Source organism: Indicator indicator, chromosome 25, assembly GCF_027791375.1.
Source record: "Indicator indicator isolate 239-I01 chromosome 25, UM_Iind_1.1, whole genome shotgun sequence".
Lineage (NCBI taxonomy): Eukaryota > Metazoa > Chordata > Aves > Piciformes > Indicatoridae > Indicator > Indicator indicator.
The window spans coordinates 4445434-4468167 of NC_072034.1; the positions used below are offsets into that span (position 1 = coordinate 4445434).

Here is a 22734-nt window from a genome sequence, read left to right on the forward strand (position 1 = left end):
AAAGTACTTAAGTTGGTTCTTACTTGATGGCAGCATCTTCCTGCCAGATTTTGACTTTCCACTCCTATCTGTCTGATCAGTGTTGGTACAAAAAAAAAAAAAAAAAAGACTTTGCATGTCCTTTTAGGAGAAAAAGAATTATCTATCTCTTCTTTATTCCCATCGAAATCTATGAAAATAAGAGAGAAGAAAAAACATTATCCTTAAATCAGAACAGAGAGTTGCAACTTGAAGGAGGGCAGCTTGAAGGCTGTGGATGACAATCAGACAGGACCTTGTGGTAGAAATGTGCATAATCACGTTAACAGTAGCGTGATGTGTGGTGTGCTTGAACTGCAAAACTAAAATGGAAGTATTAGAAGTTCCAGGGGAGGGGGCAAGAGTGAGCTGTATTTATAAAGGAGTCGTCTTAAATCATTTGCACTGAAAATCACCAGTGCATCCTTTGGGTCTTGTGTGAGTAAATGCAGGATTTTAGACTTCAGGTCTTTGAACTTGGCATCTTTCTTAGTCACATAATTATTACTATGGCAGTAGTGTAGTTGTGCTTTTAAATATAGTCCCAAATGTAGTAGGATCTGAATTCAAGATCTTTGAGCTATTGGGTGGCATATGTAATTCTAAGTGGTGCACGTGGCCTCTCTGGAGGGTACCAGCCTTCTTGTCTGAACTGGTTTTCTTGCCATTTACTGCAGGTGTACTATTGGTACCTGTGTTGGAAGAAAACTCTTGCCTACGCCTCACAGGAGGGAAAAGTGGGGGAGAGGGAAAGGTAGATCTTGCTGGAAACCAAGCACTACTAAATATGTTCTGGTGCTGAGCATCTCTCTTATTCCCCGTGACAGCTGCAGAGATGTCTTAGGGAGATGTGATATGATGTGGCTGTCCCACTTAAAAGCTTACCTTTTAAAATTCCCAGGTAGTACACCAACCTGTTTGCTGTTGATGTAATGCTTTTCTTTCTCCTTTCAGCTATGAAGCCATACGCTCCAGCTTTCATTCTCCTGTGGAGTGCTGTTGGGATAGCAAGGGCTGCCAAAATCGTTGTCGTGCCGCCAATTATGTTTGAAAGCCATCTTTATATTTTCAAGACTCTGGCCTCTGCCTTGTATGACCAAGGTCATCAGACAGTGTTTCTCCTCTCTGAGGGCAGAGAGATTCCTCCATCTAATCACTATAGACTTCAGCGCTACCCAGGAATCTTTAACAGCAGCACCTCGGATGATTTTCTCCAGTCCAAGATGAGGAGTATCTTCTCGGGGAGGCTGACAGCCCTCGAACTCTTCGATATCCTGGACCGCTATTCCAAGAACTGTGACATGATCGTTGGCAACCGAAACCTCATGCAAGCCCTCAAACAGGAAAAATTTGACCTGCTCCTGGTCGATCCCAACGAGATGTGTGGATTTGTCATAGCTCATCTTTTAGGGGTTAAATATGCCGTCTTTTCCACTGGCCTCTGGTATCCAGCCGAAGTGGGTGCTCCAGCTCCCCTGTCTTACGTCCCAGAATTTAACTCGCTGCTCACAGATCGCATGAACCTATGGGAGAGGATTAAAAATACTGTTGTTTATCTTATTTCAAGATTTGGAGTCAGTTTTTTGGTTCTGCCAAAATACGAAAGGATAATGCAGAAACACAAGGTTCTGCCAGAACGGTCCATGTATGACTTGGTTCATGGATCCAGCCTGTGGATGCTTTGTACTGATGTAGCACTGGAGTTTCCGAGACCTACGCTCCCCAATGTTGTTTATGTGGGAGGAATCCTAACCAAACCAGCCAGCCCTCTGCCAGAAGTAAGGTTTGCTGAGCTTTATTCCTGTGCTATCTGCTTGACCTTCAATGATGAATGGCAGATTCAAGCAGGATCTAGTGGCTTTTGTTGTTGGTTGATGAAATCCAGTCTCCAGGACCTGAAAGGGGCCTTCAAGAAAACTGGAAGGGGACTTCTTACAAGGGCTTGTAGTGATAGGATGAGAGGGAATGGATTGAAGCTTGAGGTGGGAAGATTTAGATACTGGGAAGAAATTCTTTACATTGAGGGTGGTGAAACACAGGAGCAGGTTGCCCAGGGAGGTCATGGATGCCCCCTCCCTGAAGATGTTCAAGGTCAGGTTGGATGAGGCCTTGAGCAACCTGGGCTAGTAGAAGGTGTCTCTGCCCATGGCAGGGTATTTGGAAGTGTCTTCAAGGTCCCTTCCAACCCAATCCATTCTATGAATCTATGACATAAATGACACCAGTGTTGTACTCAAATATGAAATTCTACCATACACTTGCTGAGCATCCAGTTCTGAACTTCAGACAGAACTAGTGATAGTGACTGGAGTGATTCCAGAAATCCTGGCTGCACAGATTAATAATTAAATTTGATTACTTCGGTGTGCCATGTGATCTTTGCTACCTGATAGCCAAGGGTGCCTCTGTTTAGCAACACAATGGTCAGTGACAGGCGGAACAAAATTTCACAGAAAATCATGTCACTCCCACTTCTCTTTATGTATACGTAAATAACTAGCTCTTGGAGATAATTATTAATAGATGCTTCTGGCTGGGCGATAATTAGGTAGGTAGACCTGCAGTGCTTGACAATTTGTTTCTAAAAATGGATTTTTCAACCTTTGCTTTTTCACATGAAAGCTGCCAGGCCCACTTTTCTCTGCCAAGTGGTTGTGGAAGGCTGGATGGCTTGGTTCTTTTTTTTTTTTTTTATGTTTTTTATTCTTGGCTTGGCAATATTCATAGCATTTTCACCAACTCAAAGCATCAAACAATTCTCTGATTTGGGCTGCAGGATGTTGAGCACTTGAGCCAATTCCGTCATCTCTTTTCTCCTCCCCTGTTCAGCCTCAAACGTATCTGAGCTGAATGAGAGCAAGCACTTGGAATTGCACTTCGAACATGCTGCTGGTTATATCCCAGCATACACTGTCTGTGTTCCAAGGTATCATGAAATGACCCTTAAAGTGCTGCTTCTAACTGATCTTCTTGTGTGTACATTAGTGTGGTTATGTTTAGGAAACATCAGGCTGCATGGATATCCTGGGAAAGCTACATAAGGTACCCCTGTGCCATCTGAACAAAATTCAACCCTGTTTCTCTCCAGGAAAAACTTCCTGGATGGGTTCAAAATTCTTGATTCTTCAAAATGATATTTGCTTGTTCTGTAGGAAGAAAGATGTCTTTGTTGCATGATAAATTTGGGCACTATATTAACACTGCATGATAAATTTGGGCACTACATTAACACTATCTACTTTTTGTCTCTGTAAATTGGCCTTTAGGGTAAAAAATTAACCGTCCTCAAAAGCAAACACTGTTTTTGCTATAAAATGGAGTGGAAGTAAAATGAAAGGATCAGTTATCTTTCAGTGTCTGCTATAGGGATGTGCATATGTATAAGTACAGAGAAATATATTTGTATACACACATGTATATGTTTGGAACCTTCTGAGAATATATTTGTCTACTTTCTAAATTTAGACTGGAACCACACATGTTAGTTTGTTACAATATCATATGCAAGAAGGTGAAACAGTAAAATGTTTAATATAGCAAGGCTGACAGTGACCTTGAAATAGACCTCTAGGTAGAGTACTTGCTGAAAAATATTTATTACAGCGAGGAGGAGAAACTTTCCTGTAGTTGTTTGATCATTGTTGTTTGACATTATTTATCTGCTCTTCAGTTTTATCAGGCAATTAATTCTTAGTGTTGTAAGCACAGCATTTGATGGAATGCAAGAAAGACAAAGTGAGTGTTTTCATCTTATATATATCATTTGCCCATGCCTAAACTGTTACACATAATCCACTGTGGTGTGTGTTGTAGGTAAGTTATTAGGTATTTGGCTTTTACTGAACAGGTAGGTAAAATTCATAAAATTGCTTGGTTCTGGCAGATGTAAATTGGATAGCTAGTGCTGTGACTTTTCAGCTACTGCTGCATCTCTGAGGACAGGAGCCTTTGCTAATTTATTTTCTGCTGCTTTTGGCCTGGTGCATTAAGGTAAGCCAGAAGCACCTTTCTGTGATCCTCATAAATAAAAGCTATGTTTCTGCCCAGAGGTGATCATCAGAAAAGAGGAACATGTGGCTGGGGCTAACAGTATTAGCAGGCAAATTGAAGCTGTTCTGTAAGCCATTCAGGTTTTTTAGGTTCTCCAGCACTGCTTGTAAGTACCTAGTCCACTTTTTCTGGTAGAGAAATATTAGGAAAAAAAATAGAAATCCATGTTGAGTTTTCAAGTACAAAATAGCTACTTGACACAAAATAACCAGGAACCTCAGCAATGGCACAACTACTTTGTTTTGCAATTACTTTTTTCCTTTTTCACCACCTCCCCTAAAAAACAACCATCCAAACAAAAAAAGCCAAACAAAACCCATAGCCACCACAACCCAAAACAAACACCAAAAAAACCATCAACAAAATCTCAGTTTGTTTAACTACATCAGAATTCACACCTACCTGAGAAGCTCCAGTTTTCTGCTAGTGATAAACAACTTGAAGAGAAAAGACAGAGAGGAATCATTAAAGAGGAAACAAAGGCCAATGCCTTTGAAACTGTTAGGATATGGCTGTTATTTAATTCTAGGGGATGTGGTAGCTCTGTTCTGTGGTTGTTCAATCTGCACGTGTTCTATTTAAACTTTAAAGAAAAGTTAGAGCAGCGTTGAAAGTAGAGCATAGCAAGGGCTCCTGCATACCCATTCTAAGCTATTATTTTGTTCCAGGGCAATGGAGAGATTTTATGAATTCCCCCCTTCCCCACTTACTGCATGCAGGGTCTCTGTATTTTTGGTGCAGGTAAACTAGTTCTGTTTTGGAGGCTTTTTAGCTGCAAGCTTTATTTTACCTGCAAATCAAATGTTTGCTGGTGTCTGATAGGAGAACAGAAGGGTCTGTAGCAGCATTTGGTCTTTTTAAGTGACATGCTTCATGGGGGCATGTTAGCTCTGGGCCTGCAATCCAAGCTGCTGGAGTGTGGACAGTGTATGCAGAGCCTCTGCTGTGCTGGCACGGGGCACAGGTCGGGCCAGGCTGCAGTCTCGGCAGGGACCGTATGTTACCTGTGCGTCACTGTGAAGGGGACTGGCCTTAGGCTGAGGGGAGACCTCATTGCTCTCTACAGCTGCCTGGAAGGAGGTGGGAGTGAGGTGGGGTTGGTCTTCTCTCTCTAATCTCAGGTGTTAGGATGAAAAGAAATGGCCTGAGATTGTGTTAGGAGATATTAAGAAAAGTTTCTTTCCTCTAAGAGTGGTCAGGCATTGCAATAGCCTGCTCAGGGAGGTGGTGCAGTCCCTGTCCAAGAAATGTGTGGACATGGCACTTGGGGGCATGGTATAATGACCATGGTGGTGTTAGGTCAGTGGTTGGACTTGATGATCATAGAGGACTTTTCCAACCAAAACAATTCTATGATTCTATATCCTTACTGGTCTGCACAGGCCAGAAAGCATCAGGAGCTGATGATGCAGCTACTTGCACGGCAGACATGGTTGAGCTCAGCTTATGGCTGAGCTCTCCAGCCGTGGTGGCTGCAGGATGCAGCACTGGGCTGCAGCACCCACGCTGCAAACGTGTCTTTGGGCTGCAGCTCGCCCAGAAGCCTCGGGCAGCTTTGCCAGGCTCAGATCCTCCTCTGTGCTCTCCTCTGAGGCAGTGTCCCGCAGCCGGGCTGCGCTTGGCGCAGTGTCTCTCGGCTGGTCGCAGTGCCGAGCGTGCCGAGCAGCGGGAGCCAAGAGCCTGCGAGAGGAAGAGCAGCGAGTCCTTGGGAGGTCACCGCTCTGCCCGGCTCCCTGCGGCGGCTTGCGGCAGCCTGCTCCTCAGCAGAGCAGGGCTGGGCTGGCCCCTACAAACGCAGACTGTCACTCAAAGTCCCTATCGTGACACATTTCCTCCTGTGCTGCTCTTAACCCTGCTGCAAGTGGATGGAGCTGAACAGAACCTGTCGCTTGTTTCATTGTGGTGGAAGGGCTGATCACTGCTAGACAAAGCTTGGTGAAGGCAAGAGACACTGCAAATTGTCTTCTGTGGTAGCTAGCATGCTGTTTTCACTGGTTAGTGTCTGAATGCAGAAGGTGCTCCCTGCATGTGTAGTATGCTTTGTGAAAGGGAGATGGTTAATGTGGCTGCACCCATCACTCCTAAGCGAATCAAATCTTAAAGGCATGGTGGGAAGAGCCTGGGATTTGTATAGTTAACTCCAAGAAGTGTATTTCGAACTGCACAGAGGACAGCACGAGCAGAATTAGCTTTTAAAGATCAAGAGCTGGAGACAGGCTGAATATCAAGTCTTTAAGGTCATGGCTGACTTAATAGTTTAAGTATGCGGTGCTACCTGGCAGCATTTTGCAGGTAAATGCCAGTGGCCATTAGCAAAGTAAAAGTCTCCTCTGTCTCTTCCTTATTACACTTCTCCAGAGGGATCTTGTGAAGCTGGCTGAAGCTGGCTTTTTAAAGCAGCACGTTTTGGGAATCAGTGGGGAAGTCTCTGTTACATCACTTGTATCTTGTTACTAGGTTGGTAAGAAGATAGACATTAATCAGCCTGATAACATATGTCCTTGAATTGGGGTAGAAACCCAACAGATGCTTCAAGCAGCTGACTTGGGAAACACCCTTCCTGATGAGGAGGGGACAGAGGGCAGTGGGAACAAGCAGGAGTCCTTGCTGCAGGAAAAGCAGTTGAACAGTGTCTCCAAAGGACTCCTTCCCATCAACTGGTTGATGTTGGTGAGCTTGGACATAGCACGGATCCTGCAGTTTGGATACAGTTGTACTTGAAAGAAACCGTGTCAGTGTTAAAAGAAACAGCCAACCAAATCAACAAACCAACAGAACGACAAACTAAAACGGTGCATTCCCTGTAGTTTGTAAGCTGAGCTGTTGGTTTTTCAAATCTACAGTTTTTAAAGTTTTTAACTACCTGTGTGTCATACTGTGCTTGTTTTAATGCTGCTCTTGAGGTGGTACTGTGGGCTGAAAGCCATTTGTCATTCATAGGAAAAGAGAAACAAAAGACAGTTGCTCTGGCAGGAGGGGTTGGACCTGATGATCTCTTGAGGTCCCTTCCAACCTCTGATACATTCTGATACTGTGATCCTGTATTTTTCTTAATCTTCTGTACCTGAGTAAATTAAATTTATGCTGCAAAGGAGGCTGTTCATGTTTCAGAATTAGAAGCTATCATTTCAACCATTGCTGTCAACAAATAGTAATTACAGGAATTTACTTGCTCCTCCTTGTACATCTCTTATCTCATCTTGTTACCATATAGATCCAGATCTGTGCTACAAATTGGTGGCTTTGAAATGTCTTCACTAAAAATATTTTGGAGTTGTTGTGTGAGTTTTGTTTTTTCCCTCTGAGTCTTGCTGACACTTATATGTTTAAAGATGAATCCACTGGTAAAATTAGGTGGAGGAATAAAGAGACATTGTAATCTTTGTATTTTCCTCATTCATTCCAGTTTAAGGACACAGTCTCAGCTCTTGCAGACTGTAGCAGAGGATTTTTTTATTTTTTAAAGTCTGGGCAATAGCTCTTCTAGAGCTGCCTTGGACAGTTGATTCTTGGTGATGTGAAGCAACTGTAAAGCTATTTTAAAATGCATGTCATTGTCAACTGGGGAGACGAAAAGTCTTTTAAGGATGATGGCAATTATGGAGCACTATGGAAATTCTGTGCTGAACCATATCATCCTGTGTTTTGGCTGTGCAATCTTCCACATAAACCTCCTCTCCCCCCACCCCCAGCAGTGACTGATGTTTTGCTATACAAGTAAGCACTGCTTCAGCTCTTCAGGTACCCACAGACATAAAACTGCTGTGGTTTCCGGTCTCAGGTGTTCCAGTATGACCAGATTGGTGAACCATGTCTATTTTTGCTTCACTGCTACACTTATATTTGGAATGATAAGCTACACAGGTAAGTGCTGAGTCATGGAAGACAGGGAAAAGGATGCAGGGCTAGTGTTTTTGACTTCTAGCATACTCTAGGACAGTTTCTAACATTATGTAGAGAAACAGAAGATAGAAACTTATTTCCAGTGGCATATTTCTTTTCTGTAGTATTTTGGAACATGCTTGAGTTTATATAATTTGGGAAATTGGGATGTGTGCAAACCTGACTTTGAAGAGCAGCAATTATTATAATTCCGTTGTATTCGAGCCAACTTTTCAGATGTTCTAGTTGCTTAAAGGCTATTTAAGTGAAGTGGGTGACTTGTGTTCAGCTAATAATCTCTTTGGGTATTTATTCTGTGGCTGGGTTGGTGCTAGACAGCAGCTGTTTTTTGGGGTGGTGAGGGCTCTGCAGGAGAGGATGGAGGTTTCTGAGGGAGAACTGGATGTGATGGATGGGGAGGAGAAGGGACAGTCCCATGCCTGGGTCCCTGCCGTGGTGTTAGTGGCAAAGAGCACCTGGTATGCAGCATCTTTCATGATGTGGCTTTAGGTATCTCTTACCTGACCTTTTGAAGAGTGCTAGGAAAATCAGTAATCTATCTTTTCTGCCTGAAAAAGCATCTCTCTTCCAAATATGCTGTTCTCATTGAAAGCTTGCCTTCAAGGGAATCCTAGGTTCAGGGAGTCAGTTCATGCTTGGCTGAAACCTGGTGTACAGTAACGTTTTTCGGTGCCCAAGTTCATTGGATGTACTTTACAGATGACCTGAAGTCATCTTTCATATCCTGACTGAGCAGTCCTGACAGTGACCTTGTTGAAGGTTACAACAGCACCTTGAACAGAAGTTCTGTTACTAACAGTGCTGTCCAAGTGGTTTTATTTTATTCATCCCTAAGAGGAGAAACTGAGGAATTGCTGCTGTGATGCTCAGTCTCTCCTCATGCCTTTTGCCCAAAGGTAGGGACACATACACGTAGATGAGGCCCCTCCTAAGAGTTTGAGTGCAATTCTGGTCACCCCAACCAAGCATAGGAGCAGAAAAAGAAATTAGGGATGTGAGATCTTGCCACTTAAACACAGACTCAGAAGCCAGATGATCTTAAGCTTCTTAAAGAAGGGGTGATGACTAATGGCCTGCTTAAATATATAAATAATATATGAAAATCTCTGTAATTCTGTTATAAATATTTTTTACAAAGAGGCAAAAGAGTAGGTAAGCTCCAGGGAAAAGGAAGAGCTATTCAATCTGAAGAGGAAGTTAAAAACAATTTACCTTTATTAAATCAAAGTTGCAGCTTAAAGTTCTATCTCCAGCCGTCCACAGAGCACAGGTGTTGTACCAGAGCAATCAAAGACAATTTCTCACCTAAACTGGTTTACAGTGTGTGTTTATGTGTTTCAGGATCTATAATGCAGAGGGGTGGATTTAAAATTCAGCTGCTTTTCAGTTTTCTTACTATATTCACTGCATTTTACTTTGATCTGATTTTCTTTAAGTGGGATCTCTGTACCTAGAACTCTTTCCTTAACTGTTGCTTACAGGAGGATTGACAAAACCCTGGTATGCTTTTACATATAATACTCAAGCTTTTCTCTCCAGGCTTGCAAGTTATACAACAGGGCTTCTTGCTTAGGGTTTGTTGTTTTTTTCTTTGTGTTCGTTGGTGGTGGTTTTTTTTTTTTTTTTTGCTGTTGTTGGTTGTTTTGTTGTTGCTGTTTTGGTATGTTTTTAACAGAATACTGCTTCTGGGGTAACATCAACAAGGTTCTTGATTTCAATCCTGGATTTCAGGATACCTCTGCACCTGCTCCTCTCTGCAGTGCTTTTACTAACCTCTCTTGAAGGGCAAGCCTCTTTATTTTCAACTGCCTTCCATTCACTTGAAAGGCAAGGTTGCTTTCCCAGGGCGTTTGCCAAAGGTCCCAGTGAGTAATGGATTTCTGACGGAGAGCATTGCATCAGGGAAGTACTTGCGTGGCAGTTTTTTGGTTGACCTCTAGTTGTAGGTAGGCTCTGTTCTTGGAGGCTTCATTGGATACTCCTGTAACTCTAGAGAGGGCTGAGGTACAGGGGGAAAAAACAAAGGCTTGTGGTACTGTTTCTTGTCTGTGTTTTGGAGTCTGCATTGCTTTTCTCTTTAAAGTTACATGGACTTAAAGGGTCCGTCTGCTTTGGATGTTAAATGGGAAAGGGCTGCAGAGGTCAGGGATGAGAAAATGCCACATTTTAGACATTGAAAAGCTTCATGAGGCTTTAAAGACTTCCCCCTCCCCAGTGCATTTTGATAAGCCAAATATGCAGTCTAAATACTAAATATAACAACTGTGAAGTAACGAAAGGATGAAGACTGTATTTCAGTGGGGCTGAATCTGTGTCTGATGCTATTGAAGCACCACTTCATCAGTAGCACTGTTAGATTAGTATGTGATGATAATGCACTTAAGTGCTCGGGGGTCTTGAGAGAAAACAGTTCAGATCTCACAGTTTGTTCCCCATCAGAGTGTTAGCATGGCTTCAACCAGCAAGAAAATAGAGGAATGTAGTCTAATGCCATAAACCAAATATGCTTTTTAATGTCTACAGAGTCTTGGGTTTTGGAATTATCTTACTCTATGCTAACATGAACCATCAAATATAAAAAAATACAGTATTAACTGCATGGATTTTGTGTAAGTTAGAGCTTATGACTAGAATAAGATTTAACATCTTAATAGTACATGACAGACATTAGCCAGCATCAGCACATGTAGGGAAGACAAAACATGAATTTGCTGACACTTTACAAATGCTCTACCCTTTGTGTTTCATTTTGACATCACACAGCAGAATAAATGGCGAAGCAGCAAGAGAGTAGTAAAAATGTTTAGTTATAAGGTCTCAACAGAGAGAAGTTTTGCCAAAAGCAACTTGTACTTGAGGACAGAGAACAATTAACTTTCAATGAATCCAGAAGGAAATAGGGGGGTGGAAAAGGATCACTTCCTGGTAGGGAGCAGTGTGGCTTCTGCTAGTTGAACTCGCTGAGCCTGATGGTACAAAAAGGAATAAAAAGAATAAAATGAGACGAGCATGCTTGCCTTGTGGCCCTTGCAAGTGGCAGGAATTTAGTGAGAAACATAACCTTCAGTGTGACATTCGTGCTAGCTGAGGCAGAGACCTTGGCTGAGGCAGCAGAAGGCAGCTGGATGTGTTGAGTCAGGGAGGTGCAAGCCATCCTCTGCGTGGTGGAGTCAAGTGTTTGCTGTGGTGTCCCATGCCCTTTGCCAGTTATAGCAAATAACCAAAACTAGAAGGCTTTAATTTATAAACTGATTTACAAATTCATGGCAAGTATGTACAAGGAGCATACTTGGCCTAAAGTGGCGGTGCTTCTCTGGGTTTGCTGTTGACTGAGATGTTGTTTCAGAACTTTCAGATAGTATGACAGGACCCTGTTTGTTCAGTGATAGAAGGGGTCATATAATGGCATCTGTATGACCTTTAGTTGCCTGTGCTGAAATGTGGGGTTTTTATAGTAAAATTCAGATGAGATTAAAAGTGGCTTAATACCGCGTTTAAATATTTTACGAGAGAAACACTATTTAGATGATGCTGGAAAAGTTAGGCCACTAATAAAAATGGCCTCTGTACCTTTTTCTTTATTTTCTAGTGAGTATCTCCTTTCTAAAGGTCACTTCATGTGCCTTCTTATTTATTTATTTATTTTGAAATAGATCTGGTTTTGTCTACTCTAAGCAGCATTTTGTAGTAGAAGTTGCATAGTATGCCTGTGCTCTTCATTGGGGAAGGGTGGTTTGCAACCATATTCAAAGAACAGGCATTTGTGCTATTAGCCATTTGAATTGAGCAGCTGAACAGGCAAAGCTTGGGGTATTAAACCCGGTGATGTTTGTATTTGTGTACTTCGTTGATCTGAGACAAAGCTCAGTATTAGGCACCACTGGTTACTGCCAGCTGGGCCCTCACTCTATACTCACAGCTGTGCATTTAGCATCTGAGCCTGCTAAGAATAGCTAATTAGAAAATCAAACAGAACAAAGCTCACACAGTAGGGTTGGCACAATAGCATTCCTGTCTGAGAATGGTAAAAAGATTGGATTTTAGTTTTTATTCCTACCCCCATGCCTATAGTACAGCATAGATCAGTAAGTGCTTATTCTCCCTTTGCAAGCACAGGGAGCACCTCAGTGAAAGACCAGCACATGCTTAAAAAAAGACCAGTGCCATACCCTAAAGAAAAAAAAAAGGAGGACCAGTACATAATGGAAACTTTCACTCCTACTAATATAGTGATCTCTGTGTGATGCTGCTGATAGGCAACCAAATTTGTGAAAGAGAATGAGTCAAGGTCAGACTTACTGAATGAGAGGGGTTGGACTTCTGGAGATCTAGTCCAAATCCTCTGCCAGAGCAGGTTCACCCAGAGCAGGTTGCACAGCATCCAGGCAGGTTTGGAATGAGTCTAGTAATGGAGACTCCACCATCTCTCTGTGCAGCCTGTTCCAGGACTCTGCCAACCTTAAAGTCAAGAAGCTCCTCCTCATGGTTAGATGGAACTCCTTATGTTCAAGTTTGTGCTCGTTACCCCATGTCCTATCACTGGGCACCATCCCCCTGACACCCACCCTTGAAGTATTTATAATCATTGCTAAGATCCCCCCTCACTCTTATTTAGGCTGAAAGCTCCAAGTCCCTCAGCCTCTCCTCTTAAGAAAGATGTTCGAGTCCTCTCATCTTCATGGTCCTTTGCTGTACCTTCTCAAGCAGTTCCCTGCCCTTCTTGAAGCCCAGAACTGGACATAGTGCATTAGACTAGTTCCATTTACTTCTCTTACATTAATAATTTGAGTCAGACTGAATTTACAGTGAACTTGAACATCCTTTCAAACTGGGCAAAGAGAGGTCACTTTGCTGCAAGCAAGGAGCTGTAAAATGCTGCCTGGACATGGAAGGCCACTCTTAAGGAAGGCAGTTCTAATGATTCAACCTGTCTCTGTGTTTTCTTGTGGTGTATAATTAGATCTGGAAGACAGAATGTGCTGGAGGTCAAAGGTATAAGTGGATTGAAGAAGAAGGAAGAGATGAACGCATAGGGAATGAGCCTACATGTCTGTGGAACTTCTTAGTGTACAGTGTTGGAGTGGTGGTTTCGTTAAGCCTGGTGCTTGGTATTGAGGGAATGCAAAGGAAGGAAGGTGTCTATTATAACAGCTGGCAGAGGACATTTTTGATCTTGACTGAGGAGTCAAAAAATCACATTCTTTATAACTTAGCATCCTAAAAGAAACCCTGAGGACTTCTGATTTGGTTGGCCAAATATCATCCATATGTGGTCTGCAAACCTCTGACAGACATGTAGGCAGTTTTATCTGGGCTGGTCTGTTGTACTTGTGTTAATGGTTCTGTACCTGTTGGACAGGAGTTGACTCACTCCTGAGCATCTTGGAGCATTATAAACCTCATTTCACTTGTCCCTTCTTTGTGTGGCCCCGTCTGTTGGAGAAGCATGCTTGATTTCTGAAGTTAATAAAAACATTTCCATGCAAACTTCTGTTGCTTGGATCCCAGTTTGAGAGCATTTGTGCATTGCTACACTTAGGAAGTGGGTCAGGAGAAGGAGCACTTGGATAATAAGCTTTAGTTGATACAAAATAAACCAGTTTGTATTCCTTGACTTTATTTTTTTAAAGGTAATCCCATTTAATATGGCAAACAAATGCCATCTTCTGAGCCTGATGACAGGATCTTGTCTTGCCTGTCAAGATTTTAAGTTCCCTATTGTGTGTATGATGTTCCACTGAAGCAGTGGGATTACCTTCAAAGGGAAGGGTTACAAAGATTTGGCTATGAAATCAGCCAGAAGAATGTGAAGCAGGTTGATTTGCTATTGCACAACCATAAAATGCAAAAGCCTGTTTGTTGGGGGACTGATTATGTGGCAAATAGTAAAGTTCCTTTCTTTTTTTCCCTCTCCATAAAATTCTAAGTATTTAATAGCTATTTGTTACCATACATGGATTTTTGAATGCTGATTTAGAAACGCTGTTATAAGGAAATACTTTTTACCTCTTCTGTATTTACGTAGATTCATAGAATGGGCTAGGTTGGAAGGGGTGTTAAAGGTCATCTAGTTCCAATCCCCCTGCCATGGGCAGGGACACCTCCCACTGGTCCAGGTTGCTCAAGCCTCATTCAACCTGACCTTGAACTCCTCCAGGGAGAGGGCATCCACAACCTCCCTGGGCAGCTGATTCCAGAGTCTCACCACCCTCACCAAAAATTTCTTCCTAATCTCCAGTCTAAATCTCCCCTCCTCATGCTTAATATATTCCTTCTTGTGCTATCACTACATACCCTTGTAAAAATCCTTTCTGGCTTTCTTGTAGGCCCCATCAGGTACTGGAAGGCTGCTCTAAGGTCTCCCTGGTGCTTTCTCTTCTCCAGGCTGAACAGCCCCAACTCTCTCAGCCTGTCCCCATAAAGGAGGCTCTCCAGCCCTCTGATCATCTTTGTGGCCTCCTCTGGCCCCACTCCAGCAGCTCCATGTCCCTGTTATGCTGGGGGCACCGGAGCTGGGCTCAGTACTCCAGGTTAGGGTCTCACAAGAACAGAGCAGAGGAGCAGAATCCATCCCCTCCCTTCTCCTGCTGGTCACACTTTTGGTGCAGCCCAGGCATAGCTGCCTTCTGTCTGCAAGCACATGTTGCCATTAGGCACCCTTACACATAATGGTGACTACATGAGAGTTTTGCAGTCACACAACATTTCTAATGAAGCACGAAGGAGCAGCAGCATCGGGAGCCTTTCCTCAGCTAGAGCTGGCTGATCTCTAGCAGCAGAAATCATGTGTCTCACCAAGCAGAAGTAGTCACAGGTAGGACTTCCCTGTGCTGAATGAGAAATACTTAAACAATAGTGCCAGCTCTCTTTTCATCCTTGATAAAGCAAACATGCCTCTAAGCTGGACTTTGTGCCACAGACCACAATCATTTGAGCCCACGGTTCAGCCAGGTTTCAGTCCCACCTCACTGTTGCTGTAGCCATTGCCTCCCTGGTTTGTCTGGGAGGCAGTGCTGAAAGCATTACCCAGATACACAGCACTGCAGGTGGGGTCTTACCACAGCGCAGCAGAATCCCTCCCTGGACCTGCTGCCTGTGCTGCTGGGGATGCAGCCCAGGATACACTTGACTTCTAAGCTGTCAGCACAAGGTGCTGGCTTGTCTCCAGCTTTTCATCCACCAGCACCCCCAAGTCCTTCTCCGCAGGGCTGCTCTCCCTCCTGTCTCTGCCCAGCCTGTGTTTGTGCATTTGCATTTGTGAATTTGTGCATATATGCATTTGCAGCATGCCTTGGGTCCTTAAGTAAAATTCAAGGACAAATTTTAAATAGATCACAAAACCACTTGGAAACTTTCATGTCAGAAGTTCTGCCAGTAATAAATGATTCAGCTTCAAGGCAGGTCACAGACACTTTCCCTCCTTTCTCTTTTTGACTCCTTCCTCCATATACATAGGAAAAAAAAGGGAAAAGGACGAGAAAATGTACTGGAAAAGGATGAAGAAAAATGCAAAAGCATGGATTCTGGAGAAAATGGCAATCCCTTTTGTCACTGTTCACACCCCCCAGTGTCATTTACAGGTCTCTGATATGCCTGCTGGTTTTTGTGGTGGCTGTTGTGGTTTTGTGCTCAGATAGGATAGCACAGAGTTACTCTGTTACTATCTGCCCTGCTGTTTTTTGCCAGGACAAGAGGTGTGTTGTGAACAAGGCTCTTAATTTTCTTTTTACTTGTTTCCTATTGCTGTACTGGTGTTGAGCAGGCTATGCTTAAATTGGATGAGACCATAAGAATTAAACCGTGTCCTAGGAAATACAAGATATTCTTCAGCAGGTTGACCTATGGACATCAGTGCTAGAAATTGCCAGCAGCTGCATTGGAAAAACCCCAGAATTTGAATCTACATATCCAAAAAAGAAAAGGCTACAGTGAAGCCTTTATCTTTTTTCTATAATTTTTCCCTCTGCTTGAAGCCAAATGACGTTGTTCTTGTTTCTGAGACGTGTAGCTGGCAGCTCTGCTCTCTTGTATGCTCGGATGGTTTTTCCTCTGACCCTGCAGAGCCCTCCTGTCCTGGTGGCTGTTGGTTCATCCACTGGCTTCTCTTGTTGTCAGGGACACAAACCCTGTTGCCACCAGGCCAAACCTGGCGTTTGGATTTTGCAAATTAACTGCGGCTTGCCTGAAGCGTCAGCTGTGAAGGAATTGCCAGTGGCTGAACCCACTGAGGTGCTCAGTGCAATGAAACCCCAGACCAGCTGTGGTTGTATGTGGGGTGACCATGCATACATAGGCTGAACATCCCTTGGTGAGTCCCAAAGCTCTGTGCAGCAGAAGGAAAGGAGTTTCATCTTGCATTCCGTGCCTAAGATGAGACAGCCTTTGAGTTGAGAAGATCAGCTAGAATGGTGAAACAAAGAGACTCAGTTTCAGAGTAATTAGGAGTATGAGCTGAAGCATGCAAAGGACTTTGGCTTTCATTACACTTGTGTCTGTTTAATGTAATTCTGGTAACTTGCTGTGGAAGAGGCACACAGTTAGATGTAAGATCAGGGAACTCTAGAATTGCTAGAGTTGGAAGGGACCTTAAAGATCATCCCTGCCATGGGCTCAAAGCCTTACCCAACCTGGTCTTAAATGCTTCCAGAGATGAGGTGTCTACAACTTCTTTGGGCACCCCATTCCACCCTCATAATAAAGAATTTCTTCCTAATGTCCGATCTAAATCTGCCCTGCTCTAGCTTCAAACCATTGCTCCTTGTCCTGTCACCACATACTACAAGAAGGTGATAAAAGTGTATGGGTACAAGGAAGAAGGACATCCACCCCATGCTGGCCATACAGATACAATATTTCCTTACTCCTTGAAATACTGGAAACTGAGTGGGTTTTGAAGCCCCGGCATCTTTTAAGTTACATTTATTATTTTCGTATAAATGAAAGAAACTCAACCCTTTTGAAGTGCCCTCACTTCCTTTAAGGCTAGAAATCACACAGTTAAGTCACAGGCTATTTGCTGTACAATACTTGGAGACTGGTACTATGAGATAGGTCTGTTTATGTAGCTAAGTTTAAAATGTACTGCCTTGACTTGGGAATGTGTGTCAACTGCTCAGTTAAGAACAAATTGCCTCCTGAAAGGGGTGGTTAATAGTGAACCTGGAGCAAACCCGGAAGAGTTTTGCTGTTCAGAGCCTGTTCTGAATGTCCAGGTCCTTGGGCTTGGGGATTTCTAAAAGATTTATGACTTTTGAATCTTGGCTTGTGAAGTAATACAGAGACCAACAATTGTTCTTCCTAAGCACTGTTTGTTGAGTCTGTTCCTGTGTTTTAGCCCTGCTTCCTTAGTGCTCAGTACAAGTTTTCACTTTAACAGGATCTCCAGACATGGGTGAATGGTGCTAATGAAAATGGCTTTGTCCTCGTCTCTTTTGGAGCTGGAGTGAAATACCTGTCAGAAGATATAGCCAATAAGTTAGCACATGCTCTGGCAAGGCTGCCTCAGAGAGTGATTTGGAGGTGAGTACGATGGTGATTTGAAACACCCTTATTTCCTATTGTGCCATCTTGCTCTGGAGTTGCAGAAATTGAGATTGAGGCGGTCTGGGGTGGTGTAGAGGACTTGACTTTTGAAAGACTCTCTTTCTGGAAATGTTGTTGTCCCTGGTAGAAAGGAGGAGCAATAATTTTGTGGCCAATATAAGGCATAGGTTATGCTCCTGTGTTCAGTTTATATTCTAGAAGGATTGGGAAGAGTGAAAAGAAAGACTGAGGTTACAGTGTTTGTGACACTGCCACTGGGTTCCAGGCAACTGAGCAAGAAAAATCCACTTGTCTCACAGTCTGATCCCAAGCTTGTCATCAATAGCTTCTTGCCTCAGAAGCTGAGCTGTCAGCCTTTACCTTCCTGGTATTAGTAATTGCTTCTAAAGTAAGACAGGGGCAATAATCAGGAGCTATGGGATACTGGGCAACTGAAAGGGAATGCCTGGTGTTGATTAGTATTTGTGTGGGCTGAGATATTCTTGGTGGAGTTACTTAGCTAGTACCAGCCAGAATTCTCAGTAAAACCATGGACTTGAAAGCATGGAGAAATTATAAATCCTCCTGCTAGTCCCAGTGCTTAGAGCTAGATATGTTGTGAGAAGGAGCTATATGATGTTACTAGAAAATACTGTGTTGCAAGGCAGATTGCAAGGAAACTGAATGATGAAAATATGAAGTTAGAAGTTTTGGGCTGCATACAGCATTTTGCTTGAGCTTATTTTGCTATTTTTGTAATAATGAGTAAAGAGTGTCCCATATAAATGAAGATCTGCTTCAGGCTCATGGATTTAGTTTGAATCTCTGGTATGAGTTGATCCCTTTTGGACATCTTGATAACTCAGCCTCTGTTTGATTTTTATTGTTTTTAGGTTTTCAGGAAACAAACCAAGAACTTTGGGCAACAATACCAAGCTTATAGAATGGCTACCACAAAATGACCTTCTTGGTGAGTATCTGTTTTGATCACAGCATTATTAAGGTTGGAAAAGACCTCTAAGATCATCAAGTTCCAACCTTCATGTTACTACTTCTCACTTAAGTTTAGGTGTTGCTCTTCCAACAATATTCAACTGAATTAGCAGTCATTCTAAAGCTAATTTTTGTAATGGAAGCCATAGAACAAGAATATAGATTTGATAGAATTCCAAGATGACACTGGAGCAGGTTGCTCAGGGAGGTTGTGGATGGTTTCAGGAGGTATTCAGGGCCAGGTTGGACAGGACCTTGAGCAACCTGATCTCGTGGAAGGTGTCCCTGCCCATGGCAGGGGTGTTAGAAGTTGATGATCTTCGAGGATCCTTCCAACCTAAACCATTCTATGATTGTATGATTCTTATATGAAGTGAAAGACCTTGCTGATGTTGATTATCTGACCTTGGTGCTATCTCCATTTTGTTCCATAAGTTAATAAGGTGGAAGGATATATTTATTCTAAAGACTGTTTGGCTTTGGCAAAGTGTCTTGTATACCACGGAAGTACTTCGAGACAACAACAATTAAAGATAAATAAGTAGGAATTTTTTTCAATCTCCATTTTATGGAATGGATGACTGCAATTGTCACTTTCTGTTATGAAAAAGCATGGTTCTGTTTAACTTGAGGTATTGCAGTTTTTCAAGTGTGGAGATAAAGTTTGGTATTCTCCTCTCTTATGGTAACGACTGTTAGAGTCTATGTATTTTTTTATTTCCTCCTCCCCCTCCCTTCCACTCCTCCTTAGTGAAAGGGTATCTGAAGTGCAGAACCAAGAGACCCTGGTGGGTGGTTCTATGTTCACACAGCAGCTCCAGTGGTGTGCTAGGTGCTGATGACTTCATTGAGCACCGGGTGGGTTGTGTGCATGTCAGCTGGAGTGTTTGTCGGAATGTAGTGATTACGCAAAGGACTTTTAGAGCAGGTAGATTTGTTGTGGTTACTAAATTGCTCTGAGGCAGTCTCATTTTTCCACTACATAAGGTTGTTATCATTATTATCAGATCTTGCTAGCCTGAAGTAAAGCATGTGAAGCTTCAGAGAGAATGTAACATCATTTGTCCTGTAATTAGCCTGTATTTCTTGTGAATAATGAGGAAAAAGATTCTCTTCCTAATGTAATTTGTACTGCTGAACTGGTTGTAGTCACCCCCTCCAGCCTCTTGAGAGTAAACAATGTTTTAAAATTCCATTAGTTTTGTACAACTTTTATACATGGGAGTTTTCTTTGGCAGTTCCCTCTCTCTCATTATAAGGAAGCCATCTAAAATGTATGAAATTTCAGCAGATGAAGTTTAAGGAAAGCTTCAGAATGAGTTGCATTCATTTTCACCTTTCTGAATTGCAGGCTTAGAAACCTAGTGACAAGTGTTGCACCTAATTGCTTCAATAACTTTACATTAAGGAGATGTAAATCTTGTTGGTCTTGTTGTTGGTTTGGTGTTTTTTAATCTTCATGTCTCTTCTGTTCTCAGGTCACTCTAACATTAAAGCTTTTCTTAGCCACGGGGGTTTGAACAGCATTTTTGAAACCATGTACCATGGAGTCCCAGTGGTGGGGATTCCCCTTTTTGGAGACCATTATGATACTATGACTCGTGTGCAGGCCAAAGGCATGGGAATATTGCTGAACTGGAAGACAGTCACTGAGAAGGAGCTGTATGAAGCCCTAGTAAAAGTTATTAATGATCCCAGGTATGGAATGAGCAATCGTTGTTTGTGTTGTAGGTTACTGTTACAGGTTAAATGTGCATGTACAGAATGTTTGTGCATGTTGTGATTTATTTGTGTGCACAGTTGGGGCAAGTCTTTGGACGGCTGTTTCAGGAGATTACTCACTTGCTGAGGTTTCTGGGTAGGTACTAAGGTCATTACTCAGCACACCAAAACTCAACGGTCTTGCTTGCTTTTTGTGACAGTTGCCATGTGAAGGGCAGAAAGGTTATAGAAACAAACCTGTCTTGACTTATTCTTTGTTGCTTGTTGCTCTTTTGTGTCTTGCTTATTCCATGTTTAGCAATCTGTTGTGCTGCCTAAGGGACCTGGAGCCAAATACACCTCTACAGTTGTTTGGATTGTAGCTTAAAAATGTGGAGTGACTCTTTCTGAAGTCCCATGATTTGATTGAAAAAAAAAAACTACTTTTTTGGCCAGTCATATCTGTTTTAAGGTCAGAAAGGTCATTTGTGTTTATTTGCAGTGACAATATTCTAACAAATTATTATGGATATGAGGACTGCAGTCTGTTTTTTTTTATCATTGTTTCTTTGTTAATCAGATGGAATAAGGAAAAGCTGACAAACTGGGTTTCATAACTCTTCCTAGTTCCAGCAGAGTAATTTGCCCAGGGATATTCAAGTGCAAGCAGAGTCACTTCACAAGTTTGTTCTGAATTGTTCCTTTTTAAGCATCTGTGATGTTCAGACCATCTCCTGATTGAAAATCAGGATGTGTTAGCTGTTGGTTTATTGTTTTGGGCTGGGTGTAGTTCTGCAGTGGGGTCTGACAATGCTTCCTGCTTTCATGAGAGCAAAGGCTTTAAGGGGTGCTTGGCTTGGGAAGGAGCAAGCAGCAGAACTACAGCGAAGGGGAGTGTTGCTAAAGAGATCTTGATGCTTACATCAGTTGCATCACCTTTCCCTTGTGCAATCGTCCTGGGTATAAAGCAAGTCTTGCATAAATAACCTGTCATCACTGTGGCAAGGTGGGAGAGGAGGGATCTGACATGACCAGCTTCTGGGGACAGAGAAAAAGAAAAAAATTGAGGCTGAACACTGGACCTGAGTAAAAACAATTTATTGTGCAAACAAAAAGGATTTTCTCTCTTTGTTCTGTGTTGCACAATACCATAAATGAGCTATGTGTTAGACAGGATATGTTGCCACTTTACAGTGGGAAGGACAAATGCATCTCACTTGGTTGGATTCATTTTGGATTAGATAAGATTACCCTCTGGCAGGTCAGGTCATCTTGGCTCTTCATGGCTTTGCTGGAGGGTGGATTTTTCTGCCTTTAGTCACAACATGGGTCTGGTTTTCTAGTCACTCTTCACCCCTGAGCTGCAAGGACTGATTTAAAGGCAGATTAGCTGCCCTGTCTAGCCTCCTGCACGCTGCTGGTTGCGAGCGCCCCACGGTAATGCGCCGTTTGATCTGGAGATGCTTAAGCCTGTTTAGGTGTTGGCAGGCTCGCCTTGCTCACAGCACTGACAACCATTTTTCCTTTTTTTGCCTTTTCTTTCTTGTTCTTCCATGCAGCTACCGCCAGCGGGCCCAGAGGCTGTCTGAGATTCACAAAGACCAACCCGGTCACCCCGTTAACCGAACTGTGTACTGGATTAACTACATCCTCCGCCACAACGGAGCCCAGCATCTACGTGCCGCTGTTTACAGCATCTCTTTATATCAGTATTTCTTACTGGATATTGCCTTTGTCCTACTAGTGGGTGCTGCCTTACTTTATTATATTTTGGCCAGGATAACAAAGTTTATCTTCAAACAAAGCAAACACCTGTGGTCAAATGACAAACATCGCGCTGTCAATGGACATTACCAAAATGGGATCCCAAATGGCAAGTATAGAAGAAATGGCCACATTAAACATGAAAAAAAGGTGAAATGAACCAACAGCCCCATGTAAAGTAGCCCTGAATCAGATCAGTAATCGAATTTTATCGCTGTAACTTAGTCTAACAACTACTTAAAAACCTCAATAAGCAGTTCTAACGCTCCCCTTCAGTATGTAATATTATGTGACAAGATTCTATGGAACTAAGAAAAGTCCTTTAAGAAACAGAAAAGGCAAGCACAACCTAAAATGGAACATATTTTATTCTTAATACTGATGCAGAGAGGCTATTTTGGCACTGAAGTTTTTAGAAGCCTTAATTCTCTAAAGTTATTCAGTGATCATATTTATGGATTTTCAGTTTTTAAAAGCTAAATGTGTGTCCCAAAGGAGGAGAGGTTTATTTTTATTTGCAGAGTTGTTTCCCTGCCCCTCCCTCCCCCCCTTTGTTATTATTTTAATATATCCATCTCTTAGCTGAGAGAACTTCAGTGCTAATTCTGTGTTTTCTTTGTGGAAGGTTCAACATGTTGTGTAAGGATGCTGTTAAAAAAAACCCAAACAAACTGTTTTTTTTTTTTTTTTCCCTGGTTTTTGTGCAAAAAATAGGAAGGTACAGACTGAGAACACAGACATTAAAAAAAAAAGTCTTAAAATGAGCACTGAGGAAAAATGGCA

At 42.5% G+C, this 22734-nt stretch overlaps 1 protein-coding gene across 1 annotated transcript; it reads left to right on the forward strand.

Moving 5' to 3' along the window:
* The first annotated feature begins 974 nt into the window (after nt 1-974).
* Nucleotides 975-22110, forward strand: UGT8 (UDP glycosyltransferase 8). Its single transcript, XM_054392401.1, has 5 exons — nt 975-1796; nt 17348-17490; nt 18387-18463; nt 19965-20184; nt 21747-22110. The coding sequence occupies exons 1-5, from the start codon at nt 975-977 to the stop codon at nt 22108-22110; spliced, it is 1626 nt and encodes a 541-aa protein (XP_054248376.1).
* Nucleotides 22111-22734: the final 624 nt, after the last annotated feature.